The 18985-nt window shown below is 51.4% G+C and overlaps 3 protein-coding genes across 19 annotated transcripts in view; 2 read left to right on the forward strand and 1 right to left on the reverse strand.

Moving 5' to 3' along the window:
- SGIP1 (SH3GL interacting endocytic adaptor 1) overlaps nt 1–10634 on the forward strand; it is a 48779-nt gene extending 38145 nt beyond the window's left edge. For 16 of the 17 annotated variants that reach the window (XM_040565378.1, XM_040565361.1, XM_040565363.1 and 13 more), the window contains 7 exons: nt 2793–2904; nt 3050–3205; nt 3637–3769; nt 4051–4253; nt 4529–4593; nt 5130–5294; nt 5517–10634. In XM_040565378.1, the coding sequence (XP_040421312.1) occupies nt 2793–2904; nt 3050–3205; nt 3637–3769; nt 4051–4253; nt 4529–4593; nt 5130–5294; nt 5517–5539 (857 nt within the window). In that variant the 3' untranslated portion in view covers nt 5540–10634. Of the gene's footprint in view, nt 1–2792; nt 2905–3049; nt 3206–3636; nt 3770–4050; nt 4254–4528; nt 4594–5129; nt 5295–5516 lie in introns of those variants that run through there. The other variant, XM_040565376.1, reaches the window with a different exon arrangement.
- Nucleotides 10635–11433: 799 nt separating this feature from the next.
- On the forward strand, nt 11434–14495 carry DYNLT5 (dynein light chain Tctex-type family member 5). The gene is made up of 3 exons (XM_040565384.1): nt 11434–11609; nt 11755–11879; nt 12912–14495. Exons 1-3 carry the CDS (start codon nt 11465–11467, stop codon nt 13113–13115), a joined length of 474 nt encoding a protein of 157 aa, XP_040421318.1. The 5' UTR covers nt 11434–11464; the 3' UTR covers nt 13116–14495.
- An 83-nt stretch (nt 14496–14578) lies between these two features.
- Nucleotides 14579–18895, reverse strand: INSL5 (insulin like 5). Its single transcript, XM_040565385.1, has 2 exons — nt 16123–18895; nt 14579–14820 (listed from the first exon to the last, which is right to left on the reverse strand). The coding sequence occupies exons 1-2, from the start codon at nt 16295–16297 to the stop codon at nt 14579–14581; spliced, it is 417 nt and encodes a 138-aa protein (XP_040421319.1). The 5' UTR covers nt 16298–18895.
- Nucleotides 18896–18985: the final 90 nt, after the last annotated feature.

Consider the following 18985-nt stretch of genomic DNA (forward strand, 5'->3'; position numbering starts at 1 on the left):
CGTTTCCTTGGGTGAGGGCTGCTTGTGGTGGCTTCATGCCACCGCCTCTATTCCCCACCTTTGTGCAGGGAAAAGTAAGGTAAATGTCACGTTTCTGTAAAAGCCACCCAGCACTCAGGGGTCTGGCTGTTTTCAGACCAAAAATCATGGGCTCAGGTGCCACGTTCCCAACAGATAACGGCAAATGAACCCAGCGCGCTGCTGGCGCCTGTGCCCCGAGCCCCAAAGGTGGATTTATTCTGCGTTGCCGGGATGTTTTGCCAAAATGAAATGTTTCTAAAAGTGACTCCTGAAGCGGTAGCCAAAAAGCACAGCACGTGCTTAAACTAGAACTGTCTCGCAAGCTGCTGGGAAAGAATATTAGGGCTTAGAGTAGAGCGATTTATACTTCTCTTTTTGAATTAAAACTTCGTGTTTAAAAAAAAAAAAAAAAAAGCGGGTTAGGCACTGAACTCGTTAGAATAATACAGGGGTTTTCCTGGGGAAGGGTGGAGGGGACTGAGAGCCCCGCATGCCAGTTGCAGCCACAGGATTTCTCGGGAGGTTTTCCCGTTGCTCCTGCCCAGATGGACTCGGGGTTGCCCCCTCCTTTCGCCCCGTTGGCACCCAGCCCTGCTCACCCCACCGAGCCCCTACACATGTGTTTGCCTGACCCACAGCAGCTGGACCTTTCACTCCTCAAATCCTCTTTTTGCTGCCTCCGTCGCTTTGCAGGTGGCACGCGCATATTCAGGAGGATTTCTTTTTTTCTCTCCCCCAAAATCACAATTACACGGCAAGGCAGCTGCCTGCCCGAAACCTTCCTCCTGCCTCCCCTGCTGAAATGTGGTGCTGGGCGGCACCTCCAGCACCTCCCAAAGCCTTCGCCCTGGTTCCTGCAGCGGTCGGGGTGGTTTTGACCCCCGGCTGTTTCTGTACGGGTGCAGAGAGCCCCCTCGCTCCGTGCCGGGGCTAGGACGCGTGCGGTTGGCGCAGAGCCGGGTTTGGGGATGTGGTGATTTGCTTCCTCGCGGGTCGGTGAGGCTTCCACTGGCGTGAGCTGTCCCTGCTCAGCTCATCACCTTTTTTCCAAGAGGAAAAAAAACTGAACTGAAGGCAAATGGTGTGCTTGAGACGTGAACACGTCTAGCAGTGTTTGTTAGGGGGGGTTTCTGTGCGTGCTGGACGTGCCGGGCACGCTGGCACTCGCTGAGCATCATTTCTTCCAGGCCAGGGCTGAAATAATGTATTCTCCTGGGTCTTTTAAGATGTATGACCTAGAGGGAGATGTGCGGCTACATTAATTTTTAACACCCTTCCAGGCTGCGTTAGACCTCTGAAAGGAAAATGCCGGCACTGGAGAGGGCTGACCCGTGCCGCGGGGAGGGAGCAGCGCTGGCTTCGTGTGGTAACGCGCTGCCTGCCCTGGGGTCTTTGTAGGGCGTGCGGGATCGTCAGCTGCGGTGCCGTGTTCTTTCACAATTGATCTATCAAAGCCCAGAGTGTAATTTAGCTGGCAGGGGTGCTTCTCCCGGGGGACTGTATGAACCCTGACTTCCTTACCCAAACCCCGTGCCTGACTCGCAGGGCACCCGCAGTGCCACAGAGCCAAGCCACAAGGCAGGGCCTTACTGCAGCCAGCAGCCAGCAAACACACACACACCCCGACAGCAGGGGAGCAGCAGGTGGAGAAGAGGGGATTATTGCCGAGGACAGCCTCCCAAGGAAAGCATGAGCTCGCAGCAGCCCGCTCGCTTGACGTCTTGGCGAGGGTTGCCGCCCGCCGGCCCCGCACGGCCGTGCCTGCAGCCTGCGCTGGGAGCTTGCATGGGAGCATGCTGCGAGTGAAACCACTCTGAATCAGCCCATTTCACCCGTTGCCATTACTTATGATGTATTCTGGGGGCAAAACAACCCCTGCGTTTAGCTAATGTACAGGCAGTGATATTTTAAAAAACGTTGCAGGATGGTGCATTGCAGAAATTCACTGGGGGCACGCTGGAGCCGGCAGGTTTGTGGGCAGCACCCGCTCCCCGCCACCTCCTGGGGACATGCTCTGGTCCCAAAGGCTCAGCCCAGGGTGTGGTGGTGCGCCCGAGCTGGACATGTTGGACCACGAGTAGGGGACCAGAAGCTCCCCTGGGGCTGATGTTTTGGGGCAGAAAAAAGCACTCTGCATGCTGGTAGCTCGTGTTTGCACTGCCCTCGGTGATGGTGGGGTTGCCAGCACGCCCCAGGGTTTCGGGCAGCCCCTCACACCGATGCCCCTTCTGCAACCCACCACGGCATGTTGCAGACTTGATGGCTTTGCAGCCTGTGGAGCCACACATGGGGTTTCCAGGCATGCAGGGCGGGCAGCAGCATCTCATGTGGATGCATGCAAGGAGAGGGACGTGCACGGGGGTCCTGCAGGCAGGATTCGGGCAGTGCCCTTTGCATCAGGGTCTAGCCTGGAAAGCAGCACCTGCTGCAGGGAAAAGGCAGCAAGCATCCTGCTCCCTTGTGAATGGGGAACCAAACTTCCCAGCCCCTCCAGGGGGGGCCCAGGACCCTCAAAATGCCCAAACCACCCTGCACTGCCCACCGTGCGGGGCTGCCGGTGCCCTGTGCTCCTGCTCATCTGTTTTCTTTGCTCATTTCGGGGCGGGGGGGAAATAATCACGTAATGGCGTTAAAGCTTCATCCAAAGCCTGGGGGATTTTTTTTAAATATCTGTCCCCAAAGCCCCGTGGGGGGCTCGGTTCTGAGCGGTGCAGCGGGGTGGGAGCGGTGCCCCCCCTGCCGCAGCGAGCGGAGGCTTTGCTCTGTTGCAGGCTCCTCGCGGGGCCCCAGCCCGCTCACCATGGGGGCGCAGGACACCCTGCCCGTCGCCGCCGCCTTCACCGAAACCGTCAACGCGTATTTCAAAGGGGCCGACCCCAGCAAGTAGGTGCCGACCAGGGGGCTCTGGGTGCATGTCCAGGGAGGGGGTCCCGGCTGGGAAGGGGGGGCTGTCACCTCGCCGTCCCCCCCCGTGCTGCATTTCGAGCCCCCCGTTTCCTCCCCTGGGTCTCTGTGCCTGGCGCTGCAGGTGCATCGTGAAGATCACGGGGGAGATGGTGCTGTCGTTTCCGGCGGGCATCACCCGGCACTTTGCCAACAACCCCGCTCCGGCGGTGCTCACCTTCCGCGTGCTGAACTACAACCGGCTGGAGCACGTCCTGCCAAACCCCCAGCTCCTCTGCTGGTAAGTCCCACACCGCCGGCTCTTACACCCAGGCAGGGCAAGGCGGCTTTCCGCGAGAGCAGGGCGCTTGTAAAAACACGTGCTGGAAGTCTCCGTCCTCCCCAGGGCCCGGGCAGGTTTTGGGGAGGAGACTCTCAGCCCCTAAATATTTGCCAGACTTTTTGCTCTGAGCACAGCCCCTTTGCCAGGCAGCAGAGAGGAACAAGCCCTTTCCTGGGGTTTGCTCATTTTCTGCTCACAAAATGCTTCTGCGGTGCCTGCCCTGAGGCACCTGAGCACAAGCAGCGATGCACAGGGGGGACGCGGTGTTTCTGTAAGCACGGGATTAAACCTGGTCACAGCCTATGGGTGGCTGTGTCCTGCTGTGGAGGCAGCTTACGGAAAGGGTTAACCCTCCCCTAATTATAATTAATTCCGTTAATTGCTCGCAGTGACAGTGCACAGAGCGACGCCAGCACGAAGGAGTTCTGGGTCAACATGCCAAACCTGATGACGCACCTAAAGAAGGTATCGGAACAGAAACCGCAAGCCACCTATTACAATGTGGACATGCTCAAGTACCAGGTACGGCTTCTGCTCACGCCAAATTCTGCCAAAAATGTGTGCTTGACCTGTCGGCGCGAGGGGCGGTGTACCCTAGTGCAGCATGAAGGTAGCAGGAGGTGGGGGCGTGCTGTCCTGGGATCCCCTCCGTGTGTCGATAGATTTTTGAGCCCCGTGCGCACTTGCTGTGTGAATGCAAGGCGTTGCCTCCTCTGAAACACATTGCAATTGCTGCGTCTGTAAAATGGGATTTCTCCCTTCACCCCTATGGAAACTAAATGTTTTTTCTGTCATTTTGGAAGGTATCTGCCCAGGGTATTCAGTCTACTCCATTAAACCTTGCAGTGAGCTGGCGGTGTGAACCTGCAAGCACTGACCTCCGCATTGACTACAAATACAATACAGAGGCAATGACCACACCGGTAGCTCTAAACAACGTCCAGTTCCTCGTCCCCGTCGACGGAGGAGTAACCAAGCTGCAAGCCGTGCTTCCGCCCGCTGTCTGGTAGGAGCCCTCTGCGACGGGTGCCGTGGGTGCCGGAGGGGCTGGGGGGTGCCGGGACCGAATCCTGTCCTCGTCCTGTAGGACGGGGCACGTAGCTCTGCTCTGCAAAGGGGCACGGTGTTTTCTGCTCAGGTCAGGCCCGGGGCCTCGCTCCCAAAGGCGCAGCCCCGCCGAGTGGCACTGGGGCCCGGCGCACGTGGCTTTTAGCAGCCTTCAGATGCAGCCTCGGGAGCGACTTGGTTCCTACAGAAACGCTCTTCTTCCTCTGCTTGCAGGAACGCTGAACAGCAGAGGATATTGTGGAAGATCCCCGATATCTCTCAGAAGTCAGAAAATGGAGGTAATCCCACAAACGTGCATGTAATTAGTGATGAATGCTGCACTCAGACCTTGGCCTCTTTCTCTTGTCTGCACCCAAGTCCAGACAAAGCAACCCCTGCCAGCACTGGCTGAGGACGATGCTGTTGAAAGCCTCACAAAGAGCCTTGAAAATCCGGGACACGTCCCTGGCGTGGCTCTGCCAGCCAGAGCTTGGCATCACGGAGGGTGTTACCTCGCAGGGCACGGGTTCGGCTGCTCTCCAAGCCCCTCGCTCCCTCAGCCCTCCCTGCATTTGTGTTGCATCCCACCGGGGGGGCTACAGCAACCCGCGGGTCACTTCTCACGTGTGCTTCATGCGCGTGTCCCACGCTAGGGTGTCCAAAAAGTACAAATCTGCCGGCAGGACGAGGGGGTTCGCCTCCTGCCCCCTCCTGGGGGCTGCTGCCAGCCTGGGTGCACCCGCGGGAGCGGGCAGCGCGTGCCAACCCGTCGGCGGGGCGCGCGGCGTGCCCCTGCGGGCCTGTAAGGGACTCGTGCGGGACTTTCCACCCGCAGGCGTGGGCTCTCTGCTGGCCCGCTTCCAGCTGTCGGAGGGGCCAAGCGCCCCAGCCCCGCTGGCCGTGCAGTTCACCAGCGAGGGCAGCACGCTCTCCAGCTGCGACATCGAGCTCGTCGGCGCCGGCTACCGCTTCTCCCTCATCAAGAAGAGGTTCGCGGCAGGTAGGTGCCAGCCGGCGGCTCTCCCGCGGGGCGGCAGGAGGGCAGAAGCTCCCTGGAGTGAAACACCCTGTGAAATCCCCCAGATACCCCCCGCGGGACCCGCATGGGGGGTGCGGTGTCTCCAGGTGCAGCTCTGGCTCTCTGGCTGTGCATGGGCAGCGCCCGCTGCTCGCGCCCCGCTGCACCCCGGGGTGGGCGGCTCACTTCTGGTCCCATTTCCAGGTAAATACTTGGCCGATAACTGAAGGAAGCTTATGCAAGTCTGTGGAAAATAACACGGAAAATAACCAAGGACTGCTCTGCGTGGAACGGGTTTTAATTGCAGTTTAAGGAAAATGAACTAAATCCTGCACTCGGGACATTTCTGTTGGAAGTGTCAACAACTTTCAGCGTTTTTTTCCTCGGAAAACACCGTCTTGACCAGTCCTACAGTATTTACTTCTAGATGTAACATTGTTAATGGTTTTAAAATGTAATTATTGTATTTGTAAATTGTACTCATTCCAGTAAGGCTGTATTTTGGCAGTTAGACACTTGAGTTTTAGCATTTTACCATTCATGAAATGGATGTAATTTAAACTGTGGTATATAAATTTAATAGTAGTACTGTTGAATGGCACAAAGCTTACAGAGGTAGATTACATTTTGTCAATATATACGATTTAAATACAATACTGATAGCTGTTATAAAGGGGGTGCCTCAAAACAAGAGAGCTAAGCAGAGCTGACATGCTGGTTTACTTTTTCTTCAGTCCTTCGTATGCCTGACGGAGATGAATAAAAAGCTCAACCTTCGGGTTTAGCTGGTCGAACTCCAGAACCACATTTCCGTGAACATGGAGGCTCCTCGTGCAGCCTCCCAGCAAAAAGAAGGGAAAACGCCACTTCTGTACAGAGCATTTACTTCAAATCTCCATTGCCAGACAGCTCCGGGAGCAAGCCCGTGTTCCCCGAGCCCTGCAGGTCCGATGTCAGGGATCTGAAGACGTGCAGCCCCTGTGCCCTTCCATTTTACCAATTAGGCAGGTAAAATATATATATTAATATACAAATATTGAAAAAGTAACGCAGCCCGAGCCTCACCCTGCCAAAAGCACCTGGCACTGGGATCAGCATTCGCGTGGCCTGATGTTTCCGTCCTGAGGTGGCTCTAGGTCGGGATGTGTGTGGTAGGAAGGTGGTTTGTGTGCACGCTCACGAGAAGTGCAAACACAGAAGGTAAAGCACAAGTTTTTGAGAGCAAACTTGCCGGTACTCCCAGATGGAGCACTCGGCCCAGTTACTTATTTTCCCTCCGAAATGGAAATATGCGTAAGCTGTGCAGCCCACCCCCTTCAGACATAGGGACGTAGGGCAAAATCTAAGAATCAGTTTCCGCATAAGTGGTTCATGCTGTGTACAATTGTTATAAACTCATGCTTCCAGAAGAGATCTATGTCATAGTTCTGAAAATAAGGATTTTATAATGTAAATATTACCAGAACATAGATATTTTACTTTATATTTCGTTTGAAAGACAAGGTGTTTACATTAGCATTCGGTTTTTAGATGCTTTTTAAACAAACAAACGAAAGAAAACCAAACCAAATAACCCAAAGCTCCCGAGCTTGTCCCACTCGTGCTGTCCCACAGACCAGGTCCCTTTTTCCAGGCGTGTGTGCTGGGGCTCAGCACCCGTCTTGGCCGTGTGCCCCATTCCCTGTGCACGCATGGGCCCCCGCCACAGGCGATGCTGGGACCAAACCCAGCAGTTTGGGGCAGTTTTCCTTCATGCTGTTTTTGCCAGTGTTTCGCATAGCTTTTCAGTTCACTTGGTGTTTTTTTGGGAGCATTGAATGGTGTCTCTGCTCCCCGGCCCAGGCTGCTTCGCAAGGAGACGCTGCTCTGCGCTGACAGCTTGGTTTTCCTGCCTGGTTGGTGTCTGAGCAGAGAGCAGAGCAGGGATGTTTATTAGCCGGGGTATTTCCCTTCCCGCATGCCGTACAAGCATGGCAGCAGACACTTTTCTGCCCTCCCAAGCAGTGCCATGCTCAGGGAGGGAACAGAGCAGTTGTATTTCTACATCTGATGCGCAGGAGCCTGCTTGGCTCCTTCCCCTGGCTTTCAGGAGGTGTCAGCAGAAGAAAGGTTATGGGGAGCAGCCTGCAATGTATCAGACTTAAACTCAGAGCAGCAAATGAGGGTGTACGTAGGGACATTTACCATCAATTCCAGCCTCTGTAGTGGTGGCAAGAGCCCCCAGCTCCACCACATCCAGGGCACTTGAGCTCCGCAGGCTTCACCTCTGCATTTAGGCAGGAAAACCTGGGTGTCTGCAGGCAGAGGGCAGGCGGGTCGGCAGGAGCTGGAAGGCAGCAAGGGTCCGTGGTCTGTAAGTCACCTGGGTTCCTGCAGCTCAGCACCACCTCTCGGGCTGGGAGCATGCACACAAACATGTCAACAAAAGCTGGGAGGCTCCAAGCTCTAGTCCTGCCTGGCCCTCCTCCCTCGGCAGCACTCAGCCTGTTTGATTAAAAAAGGAAGCATTGAAATAGTCACTAGGCTTGGTGCGTGCACAGAAAGGCCTCAGCATGGTCCCTTTGAGCACTGTTCCCTTGTGCTGGGTCCTCTCGCCACGTGCCCTGGCACCTGCAGGTTCATCGTGTTGTAAATGGGGCCGGGGTGTTTTTCTCCACAGACACCTGCAGACTTGGCTCTTTAGATGTAAGGAACAGAAAGTCCTTTTTTTTTTGCAACTTTTCTTCTCCTGTTTGCTGCAAGTATTGAAGTTTCACAGCCAGCCGAGGGTGCTCCTTGCAGGAGGAGTTCCAGAGCAACTTTCTACATTAACAATATCTAATAACTATGAGATCATTCAATACTAGAAAACATTACCAAATCAAAAAGATTTCATTTGGCGTTTACTTTTCTTCTTAAATACCACTCCCCTGCTGTGAAGCTGCTGGTTATTTTTGCTGTAAGGCTGCCGGCCATCAAACTCCTGGCTCTGTGCTGAGCTCTCACTACGTGCGTGTGGCTTCCCTTGCAAAACCTTGTCCCGAGCGCAATCGTGCAGCGAGGAAGTTGCACAACTGCACACTCCTCCCGGTGCAGGTTGCTCTTAGGATGTCAGCGCAGTTATGTGATATTTAAATTACGTTACTTTTTTGTCTTCAGCACGCCCTTTCAGGATTTATCCATTATAGCGGGTTTTTTTTTAACATCGGTGAGAAAAAAAGCCAATGCCTCCTGTAACGTTAAGGTGAGCTCTGGCTCCCAGGGCAGCATTTTCCCTGGCTGTAGGCACCGGGATGTGTCGCAGCGGGGTGCTCGCGGGGTCCCTTTTGCCTGGCCTTTGGGCTGCACCAGAGAAAAATGCTGCTTACGCCCATCGTTTTGAAGCCATGCACACCTGCAGGTGAGAGCCAGCTGCCTTTCCTTTTAACATGATCAGGGAAGTCGTTCAGTGCCCAGGTGAAAACTTGCCCTGCTCTTGCAGGGGCAGTTATTTTCTCAGCGAGACCCCACACGCCGTACTTGTGCTCCTTTCCCGGGGCCCGGGTGGTTCAGGGCAAACATCCCAGTGGTGCTTCCCGAGGCTCCTGAAGCACGAGTGTCACATCAGGAGCCACGGCTTCACCTTTTTGCAACAGAAACATTTCCAAATGGCCAGACTACCGCGAGAAGGTGTCGTATTTTTAAATGACCTAAGAAGAGGGTCAAGCATTTTTTACCGAAAATGCCCTCAGACGTATGTTGCAATTCTGTGTCTCAGATGAACCCATCTCCGTTTGACTTTTTTTCTTAATAGAGCTGATGGTGCTCTCCCTGAACACGTAGCACCTATTTCAGCTCATGCTTGAGAAAGCCAGTTCTATATCCTGAATATGGAGTGATTCTCCCCTAGTCCTCTGTTGTCAAAGGCGTCATCGTTATGTGAAAATGTCTTTGTTAAAAATCTTAATTTTGAAGCTTATCGTGACTGAAATACATAATATCATCACATTATACTTTCCCTGTAAGAAATTTCTGTCTCAAAGACTTCATTTCATAGCCAGAATTCTTATTCTTTTTCTCACAAATTTACAAGGAAAGCAATTCTCGTAGAGCTAGGAAGTTTTATGATTTTTTTATGATGTATTTTAATCCTCACTTCATTGCAGGGCAGGAAAAAGGCCTGTAGAAATAGCCCACACCTCCTGTACGATCTCCCCTTGCATTTCAGGAGGGACTGCCTGACAATTTTCTTGAAAATCACAGGTGTTGGTGAGGCAATGTTCCTCAAGGGTTTGCACAGAAGCAGGACTTCACTACAGGTCGAGCAGTATGCGATAAGATACCGCAGGTTTTAACAGGTGCTTAGAATATTTATTTCTTTGTTAGAACTCTCTCTTTCCTGACAAGCAGCAAATTGCTGGGGAAATGCCACACTGCAGTTTGGTCCTGTAATCCATGCATGGTGTGTTTGAAACCCACTCCTTTCTCCCAGCTCCAGCTACGTCCAGGATGCTCTAAGGCTAATGAAATTGGGCAGGTGCTTTGGTGGCACAAATCTTACCCAAAATTGAGTCACAGTTTGAGAGAGGAATCGCGTCAGGTCTCGGTTTGCAGCTCTGGTCCTGCACAGGCAGGCTGGCAGCAGGGGGACAAGGGAGGCTGGGCTGCGCCCCGCTGCTGCAGCCCCTCCAGGCTCAAAGGGAGCCCCAGCAGCGAATTGGGTTCCCCGGGGTATCACCCTGTATAAGCTATATCATTTTATGAAATCCCTCGTGTATAAAATGTTTATAAATATTTGTGGATTAAGATACACAGGTCTATTTTTAAGATTTAAGTTAAATAAGTTAATGAATGGCTGGCCTTTCTTGCCTAAACGTGCAATGAGATATATTATACCTTTAGTCTACGATGGCCTAGGTACTGCTTAGTCTGTGATGAAAACTTTGCTGCTTACCTAATGTTCTCAGAGAAAAACTGTAAAAGACGTACAGGTTTGTTGCACATGGACTAGTGCAGCAAAGCTTTGTATTTGACCACTGGTAATATGAATGTGTTGTATTGACTTGTTGAAGATAATCATGAGACAACATATTTTAAATGTTACTTGCCTTATAGATTAGGATACAAATATGTGGATATCATTTTTGTAAATAATGTTTTTTATAAATGTCTTTCCTCCATTCTCCCTATCACCCATTTCACAAAATCTTGAATATGCAATTATTTACCATGCATAATATTGCAACAAATAAACCCCCACATCAGAACAAAGTTTATTAATTCTATACATGAGAACCACATTAAACACCCAATTAAGTTGCAATTTAAATGTGATTTTTTTTTTCCTTGAAAATAAAAACCAGAAAACACTACTTTGAGTGTGTTTTGCTTCCACATGCAGGAGCACCCGGAGGAGCCAAGCGAAGGGATGGAGGCTGCCGTGCTCCCCATGGGAAGCTGTCCCACAGTGTCACTGCTGTGCACAGCTTCCCAGCTGGGGCACGGGGCTGTGGTTGGGGTTGGCATGTGGGGACCTATGGGGACATTTAGGGCTTGTGGCGACACGTGGGGGCTGTGGGGACATGTGGGGACCATGCCTGTGGGGGCGCGTGAGGGATGGGAAGAGCCATGGAGGCCACGGGGACTTAGGGACATGCGGGGACCACAGAGGCCTGAGGGGACTGAAGTGGCCAGCGGGGACCTGTGGAGGTCATGGGGACACAAGGGGGCTGCAGGCACACATGTGGATCTGTAAAGACCACGGGGACCCCTGGGGACACACTGGCGCCATAGGGATATGGGGGAGGCTGTAGGAACCCATTATGTAGGACCATGAGACCCATGGAGGCTGATGAACCCTGCTGGAGTGCTTTGGGGACACACGAAGGGGGGCTGTAAGGACACACGGAGACCATGAGGACACAGAGAGGCACACGGGGACACAGGGGGGGCTCGGAGGGACCTGAGGGGCTCACAGGGACGTGTGGCGGCTGTAGGGATGCTGTGTCAACAGAGGAGAGACCGGGGGCGGGGGGGGGCCCATGAGGGGCTGCGGGTGGCGACATTATGAGGGGACCGGGGACACAGGGGGACGCTGAAGGGCCGGGAGGGCTTCGGCCAGCGCCGCCCCGCGGCCGCCGGCCGCGGGGCGGCGCTGGCCGAGGCCTTCCCGGCCCTTCAGCGTCCCCGGGGGGATGCGTCGCGGCCCGGGCGGTTCGGGCACGGAGCCCCGGTGCCCCCCGGCCTCATCCCGCCGGCCCAGCACCGCCTCCCGGCCGGGCGAGGCGCAGCGGGCCGGGGAGGAGCGGGGCGGCGGCGCCGGCGGCTGCCCCCTCGCGGGTAGGGGCCGGGGCCGGGCCTGAGGTTGGGGGGTGTCAGCGGGGACCTTGCCCTGGCTTCAGGGCGGTGGGTTTTCCTCAGGAAATTGGGGTTTGGGGTGAGCTTCAGTGTGTGTGTGTGTGTGTGTGTCCCCGCTCTGAAACAGGTCCCGCCAAGCGCTTTCCGGTGGGCGCGGTGGATGCCATCCTGCAGGACGTGCTGCGGGGATACCTGCAGGAGCAGCCCTACGAGCCAGGCGTGTGCAGGGAGATGGCGAAGACCATCGCCGAGGTACCCCCCGACTTAATTCACTTTGTGGGCCATTTCATCCTCCTGCTGCACCGGGGCGGCCGACAGCATGGGGAGGTCAGGGAGGGGGGTCCCACAGCGTGGTCTTGCAGGTATTGTTCTCCCTTGGTAGGTAACGAGGCATCCGTTCACCTCCCGGCGTCAAAACTCGAGGTTTTGTGTTTTTTTCCAGCAGCACACCTCTCACTTGTAACTGCAGGCAGAGCAAGGGTGGTGGGCACCATCCGGGGTCAATAGCAGCATAAAGCAAACGCTGGAGGGGCCCTCAAAATGTGCCGAGGGGTGGTCTGAAACGGGTGCAGATCTATACAGTTTGATGATGAGGATTGTTTGAGCGGCAGTGGCTCTGGCCAAACACACGGTTCAGAAGAAAATTCTTGTCCTGTCCAGAAATGCTACTAGTAAGTTTGAAGTGTGTTTCAGACCTTTCCAAACTAAGTCCTTGGTAGTACCTGTGTTACTATAGTGGCTTAATTCTGCGCAGTGACACGTGCAAACTCCTTGTTGGCTAAATCCAGTCTTTCTGCACATGCTGCCAAGAAAAGGCTGTCCTGAGCTCTTAGTTTTTCAGCTGATTTGGCCCAGGAGGGCTTGTCGGCATAGAAAAAGTAGTACTGCCTGAGGTGCCTTTTCCCTCTGTACTCAGCAGGTAAGCGTGAATGCATATGGGAAGGTGATCTGTGCACTGGGAAGATGGCACTCAGGTACGGTAACTCCTCACTTAACATCCGTGCTCACATTTCTGTAGTCAGGCAGAAAGATGTGCCTGCTTTAGCAGATGAAAGTGTTGGGTTTTTTGTCAAGTAACATCAGTGGCACGCATCCACCTGCCCGTGGGGCTGGGGTGATTTGTGTAGATGTTTCAAATGCAGCGTTTCAAAGATTATCATCAGGATTATTGCAAGGGCTCACTAGCGCAATGCTTGCACTTCTGTGTCCCAGAAAACCCAGTCACTGAGCATCCCCTGCGAAGAGAACTTGCCATTTGAGTCTAACCGTGCTTCTCTCTTGCAGGTTATCAAAGCTCGGGTAAAAGACCTTCTGGTGCCCAGGTACAAGATCGTTGTGGTTACACATATTGGGCAGCTGAATGAGCAGAGCATGCAGATCGGAAGCAGGTGCCTGTGGGATCCTGCGACTGATACATTTTCATCGTATGTGTTCAAAAACACTTCACTGTTTGCTCTTGCAAATGTCTATGCTATCTATTTTGAATAATGAGGTAGTTGAGTTTTAGCAGTGGGAGAAATTAACATTCTCTCTAATTCTTCCTGTTTCTGTTTCTGAGAACAGTTGTGAAGGACCTCTAGGAGGCAACTCTAGCCTGTTTTGTAACGTGGTTACCATAAGGTTTTTGGTGGCGGATGTAGTAATTGTATTTCCCAGGGCTTTCTCTGGGAAGTGATTTTCTGTAAAATGCCGTTTTGCACCTGATTCTAACTGCTTTCAGAACAGCGTATCCCTGTAATACTTTTTCTCCTTGAATTTACTGTGACTACGTGATCCCCAAATAGAAATCACAGGGGGATTTTTTGAAAGTAAAACAAAAGCATTTTGAAATAGTCCACATTAAATGGCATTTTCAGGCAGTTAAGCACGTGCCTGGCTCTGCAGCAGTGGCTCCGCGCACACACTGGAGCCACATCCCCTGCACACCTTGTGTGGGAGATGGAGGGGTCCCTTCAAACCTCCTGCCCCGGGAGCTCTGTGGCAGGAGGGCAGCAGCTCATGCAGGGGACGTGAGTTCTGCCCTGAGTGCAGCCCTGTGTGCAGAGAAGGCAGTTAGCTGTGCCTGGAGAATAACTGTCCCACAGCATTTGAAATCAAATGATAAATGCCTTTAAATTATATCATGTTTAGAGTATATACATCCAACATGTCTGGCCCCTTTTATTTAAGGTGCTTGAATCTAGCAAAAAATTTGAATTGGGTTTCTCAGCTGATTCCTGCCTATAGATAGCAGGGGACATACATCTGTGTGCTCAGAAGCGTGCTCAGAAGCAGATTTCCAATCAGTCTGGGTGCAAATTAACTGCTCCCTAGGCAGGACCTTGGGTAGACTTGGAAACAGCTGCAATAGGAAACAAATCATGGCACCTGCCCTTTTTAAGGGGAATCAGGGCTGAATTGATCACAGTCTCTGCTGCTGTAGCAGTGGCTCTGACTGTGGCAGGGCTCTGACTTGGAGGCCTCGTGGTGTGATGTTCTGCACGGAATTATTTGCACGGCATTGTTTTTAGTCTGATACTGCCGAAGATGGGCGTTTTGCTACCCGTATTTCACAGTTGATACCAGGTCCAAAATCGGCTGTTGGATTTTCGTAAGTAAGAGAAAACACCTGTGGTAAATGGCTTATATTACTACATTTTATGTGCAAAGATGAAGCTGGACTAGTAGTTAGATGGAAAGAAAAATTGTACTTGTGTCTAAAAATGTAATGATTTTAACATTTAAAAATTAAAACACTATACTTTCTAGAAGGTAGACAAACCAACGTGAGCTGCCATTGCAGCCACTAGCTGGTTTGCACTACAGCATTTACCATTCAGCCTTTACTCCTTAGTGTACTCCAAAGAATAATTAATTAAAAAATACAAGTGAAATAACTGTGTTTATGTCATGATTACTTTAATACATGAAAGCTATGGATGGCAGTGAGCCTCATCAGCATCTGCTGCGTTTTAGCACAGCGAGCTTATATCTCTCTCGCTGCAGCCGACGCTGCAGCAGGATGTGGTGAGCAACTTGGCTACTTCGCGCTTTCTCAGCATCGACATTTTCCTGGTGCGCTGTAAGTCTCGCTTTGTCTCGGGCTTGATGTTAAGGATTTCCTCGCTGTCAGTCCCCAGCCTCCTGTCCGTGTATGTCAAGGGATCTGCATAACCGTTGCTCTCCTCAGAGAAGGGCAGGGGATTTTCACTCTCTGTTGCATAAAAATTAGAAGCTAAGCGTTAGAAGTCATGGAGTCACAAGTCAATTACAGATGTTTATCTTTACCAGAAGGAAAGTCAGACCAACCTACAGCTAGAGAGCTGAAAGTATTAGCCACGTTTCTGATGTAACAGTTGAGATGTATGGGATCACTGTCTTCTCACCAGGATGGTGTTAAGATAGATATGTGAGGTAGACGTTCTGTGATTAACATGTTAAAATAACAGGAATTCAGGGATTTGTACTGAAGAGTGTTCTTTGCAGGAGCAGTTGCCTAATCAGTCTTACACTGATACGTTTGCTTCAGAGGATAAAAGTGATTTGATGTGTCAGCGGCACTTGATGAGCATGTTAACCGAGAACTTCTTGTGGGTTTCCTGAGATGCAGCTACTGTGTTAACACATCAGACACACATAGTTCCTGGATGTTCCCACTTAAATCATGCTTGTAATTCATGTGCATTTTAAACACCGTACAACCAGGCACTGCCACGGGGAGTTTATCAAGCTATAGAAGATACCTCGCTGAATTCAGCAGCAGTGTTTTCTTCTTTAACATACTTTCTGATAGGGCGTTGCAGATGGGATCGCTTTTTCTTTTTAAAGCTGCTACCATAAAATTTTCAAAAGAGGCAGTTGTTATTGCATGGAAAACGTAGGAAGCCTCTGTTTCTGTCATCTGCCTCGTTTTCATTATTTTTTTTTCTTCTTTTAACCTGTCACAGTACAAATTTTGAGCAATGCATGCAGTGGCTGAATTTTCTGACTCTACCTAAGAATGTACTAATAAATATATACAACAGCATATAAGATACTTCAATCACAGAGCATATATTTGATGTTCTGTATTCTGGCTTTTAATATCCTCAAGCTGTTTATAAAGTTTCTGGGCTTTGAGGGGGAAAGAGGTACGTGCTACCCAGGATAATGGTGAAACTTGTATTGACTGCAGCAAGACTTTTCTCTGACCTGTAAAATGTTATAGCATAGAAGTGTTCAGTGATAACCTTGGACTTAACTCACGGTTACTCAGGTTGACTTGGAAAAATCTTGATCTGAATCTTTTTAATTTAGCAAAATAGCAAATAAAATAGCTAAGCAAAACAAGGAAACAAGAAATGTGAAGTTGCACCACATCACTGGCTGTCTCAAAGCAAAGTCCACACTGTTCATCTTTTTAGGAGGGCAGCAGAAGGCAAGGGCTTAGTTCTGCCCTTAGACAGATTTGCTTCTTCTGAATCCCCTCAAAGTCAGGCACGCCTAGCCCTGTGATAATGCGTTAATTAGTACTTACCGAACAGGTATTGGTAATCGGCCAAGTCCCTTTTCCACCGAGAGCCACCGCAGGTGAAAACGATGGCTCTGACAAAGTCTCTCCCGCAGAGCTTCACGGCGTTTCCCTCCCCGTGGGCTTGGTGTGCTGCAGCCAGGAGGGCGAGCGCGGCGAGGGCCAGCAGCGTGCTCCTCATTCTGCGGCGCTGCGAGGCAGTGTGGGCAGGGAGGAGGTGATGTGCGAGGCCGAGGTGGGGAGTGCTGCTGAAATCCCCGCATTTATACGGCTGCTCCGTGCGCTCCGCTGGATAATGGCTCGTTCTGAGGGTGACGATGTTTGCCCCAAACAAGTTAATCGCTTGTTTCTGGTGGCGCTTTAAGTGCTTTGGGGTACACGCTGGGATTTGGTATTAAAGACGTCTTAAGACTATCTAAGTGCTTTAAAATAGGGACGTGTAGTGTGGCACCTTTATAGGGTACGGGCTTAGATCAATACTGTTAATGTGTATGTTCTGCAAAAATGTTTATTACGTGTTTTGTAGGTAATGGGTTTCCTCTCTGCGAGTCTCCCACACAGCTGTGCCACCACAGCCTGTTGCCCAGGTGTTAGCACAGTTTAAGTGACACTGGGCATTCTTCTGTTAGTGGTCCCAAATGAAAAGGGAGTTAACTTCTCCCAGGGAGGTCCTCAGTTGTGCACCTCTCCATTTCCCCTGCCTGGTTCTCTGGCCAAGCGGCAGCCGCACGCCTCAGAGGAGCCTGCGGTGCGGGGCAGCTGCTCATGCTGTGCAGGAGGACACCTGGGCAGGAGAAAACCACATCCCGAGGGGTGTTCGTGGCCAATTTAGCCATCCAGACCTGCAAACGCTATGCTTCCTGGCATGCTAAATGACAGGATACGATCCTCCAGCACGTGGAGTATTTGAGCACAGTGAGCTTGTTGGAACAAGCAGTAGAGCCATGTAGTTGCTCTCTGCCTCGCGTCCATAGGTGCTTGCTTTGCAGATACCCAGGGGCAGTGAAATGGCCCCACTGTAGCTGCAGTGGTCTGCGCCTGTCCAAAAGGCACGGAAAAGAGCGGGCAATGGCTCTAAACAAAGCACTGATAGCTACAGAGCAGTGTCCTGGCCATCCTCTTCCTTTCGATAAATATCTGAAAGGCAGAAGGGGGTGCACTAAAGCAGCATGGAGCAGCTCTGGGACCAGGAGCTGGCACATCAGCTACAGGGTCCAGAGCTCGGTGTTGTTCTGGACGTCGTTGGCTGCAGTTGCCGTGAGCTTCAATTAAAAATTCTTTCAATAAAATGCCTTAAAGAACAAAACGGGTCAGAATTTCCATATTTGAGAACAAAATACATGAGGAACTTTGGAGATTTGTAGCACTTCCTAGCACCACGAGTGTTTTCCAGCACCATAATGTTACACTTATGTGGCTTACACAGTGTGCAGGGTGAATTACGATATGTTACAGCCTTGACAGAAAGCTTTTTTTATTCTTTTATTATTTTAACCAGTAGCATGAGTAAGTAAACAGTCACGAGCACTGATGAAAAATATATGGTGTATTTTGATCTAATTTGTAATAATGATTAACTAACGATTAACACATGATTCACCTTAATGGCTGGATGTCTTTGAAACGCACGAAGACTCATTTCATGTCAAGGGTAAGCTTGCAGGTTGTGTAATGTGCAGACCGCAGAAGGAAGCGAACGTTAATGCATCACAAATGATCTTTAACTTCAGTGATGTGTTTAAATGTTGGGCATTTACTGTGAGCCTAATGAGAGTCTGAATGTTCTGTATCTATAAAATATAAGTCTCGCTACATAATGCTCTCAGGAGCAGACAGCTATTGCCTTTGCCAGTTGACAGGCAGAGCACTTTACTGCACCGAGCTCTTGTGACAGGGATCTCTGCTGTGCTGATCTCTTCTGTGGCTATAACCTAGCTCATTCTTAATGACTCATCTTTAAAAACGTTCCATATCTTGTGCGAGCAGTCTCTGAAAATCCTCTAAGACACCATGGTGCAGCTGGTGGCCCACTGGGCACTTTGTGTGTGCGTGCGTGCACGAATGTGTGTTTCAGATTCTTCTGTTCAGCCCCCAAAAAGACAGCCTGGACTGCCGAGAGCTGGACTGCTCCACGCTGACCGGAGTTCCTGTCCCAGCCCCTGCTGCTGCCCGACGGCAGCAGTTGCTGCAGCGGAAGCACCCTGACCTCCCGGCTCAGGCTGCAGCTTTTCTACTTCCTCACCAGTTCCCACCAACAGCTTTCGGTTCTCCCGCTGCTGGGGGTGGTCTGGGGGAGGCGGTGACGTTTCTAAAAGCACAGATCTGGCTTCCAGCGCTGCTCAAGTCAACCCTTTGCTCCACGGCCATGCCGCTGTCTCGTATGAGGATCTTTGACAAAAGTGTCAGCGTGGAACGCAGTGAATTCAAACTGCGATTTTTACATTATTCAGATTTGTCAGGGTGAAAAAGTCAGCCTCTAATTCTGCCTGGTGTGGGGCGATCTGCAGGTGGCAGGAGCACTTGATGCCTTTCAGAGCTTGGCTTTCAGCCTCAGCTGTGGTTTAGGGGATGGCAGGCAAGATGGATCTGAGACCACAATGGAAGATAAGGGCTACACATGGCTGTATTCTAGGACTTAAGCCTGGATTTAGGGTGTAGTCTATTTCCTGACGAGTGGCCAGCACAGGAGGGGATTTGGGGCATTTATGCTTTCTGAGTAACCCAAGGAGAAAATACATTAATGGAGGCCTTTCTACTACCTTATCTGTATTACAGGGGAAGGCCCTCCCTCTGTGTATTAATACAACAGCCTGATCACATGAGGGGGGGATTCCTGGGGAAAATTTACACCATTTAAGATTTCCAACCC

This window comes from Cygnus olor, chromosome 8, assembly GCF_009769625.2.
Source record: "Cygnus olor isolate bCygOlo1 chromosome 8, bCygOlo1.pri.v2, whole genome shotgun sequence".
Lineage (NCBI taxonomy): Eukaryota > Metazoa > Chordata > Aves > Anseriformes > Anatidae > Cygnus > Cygnus olor.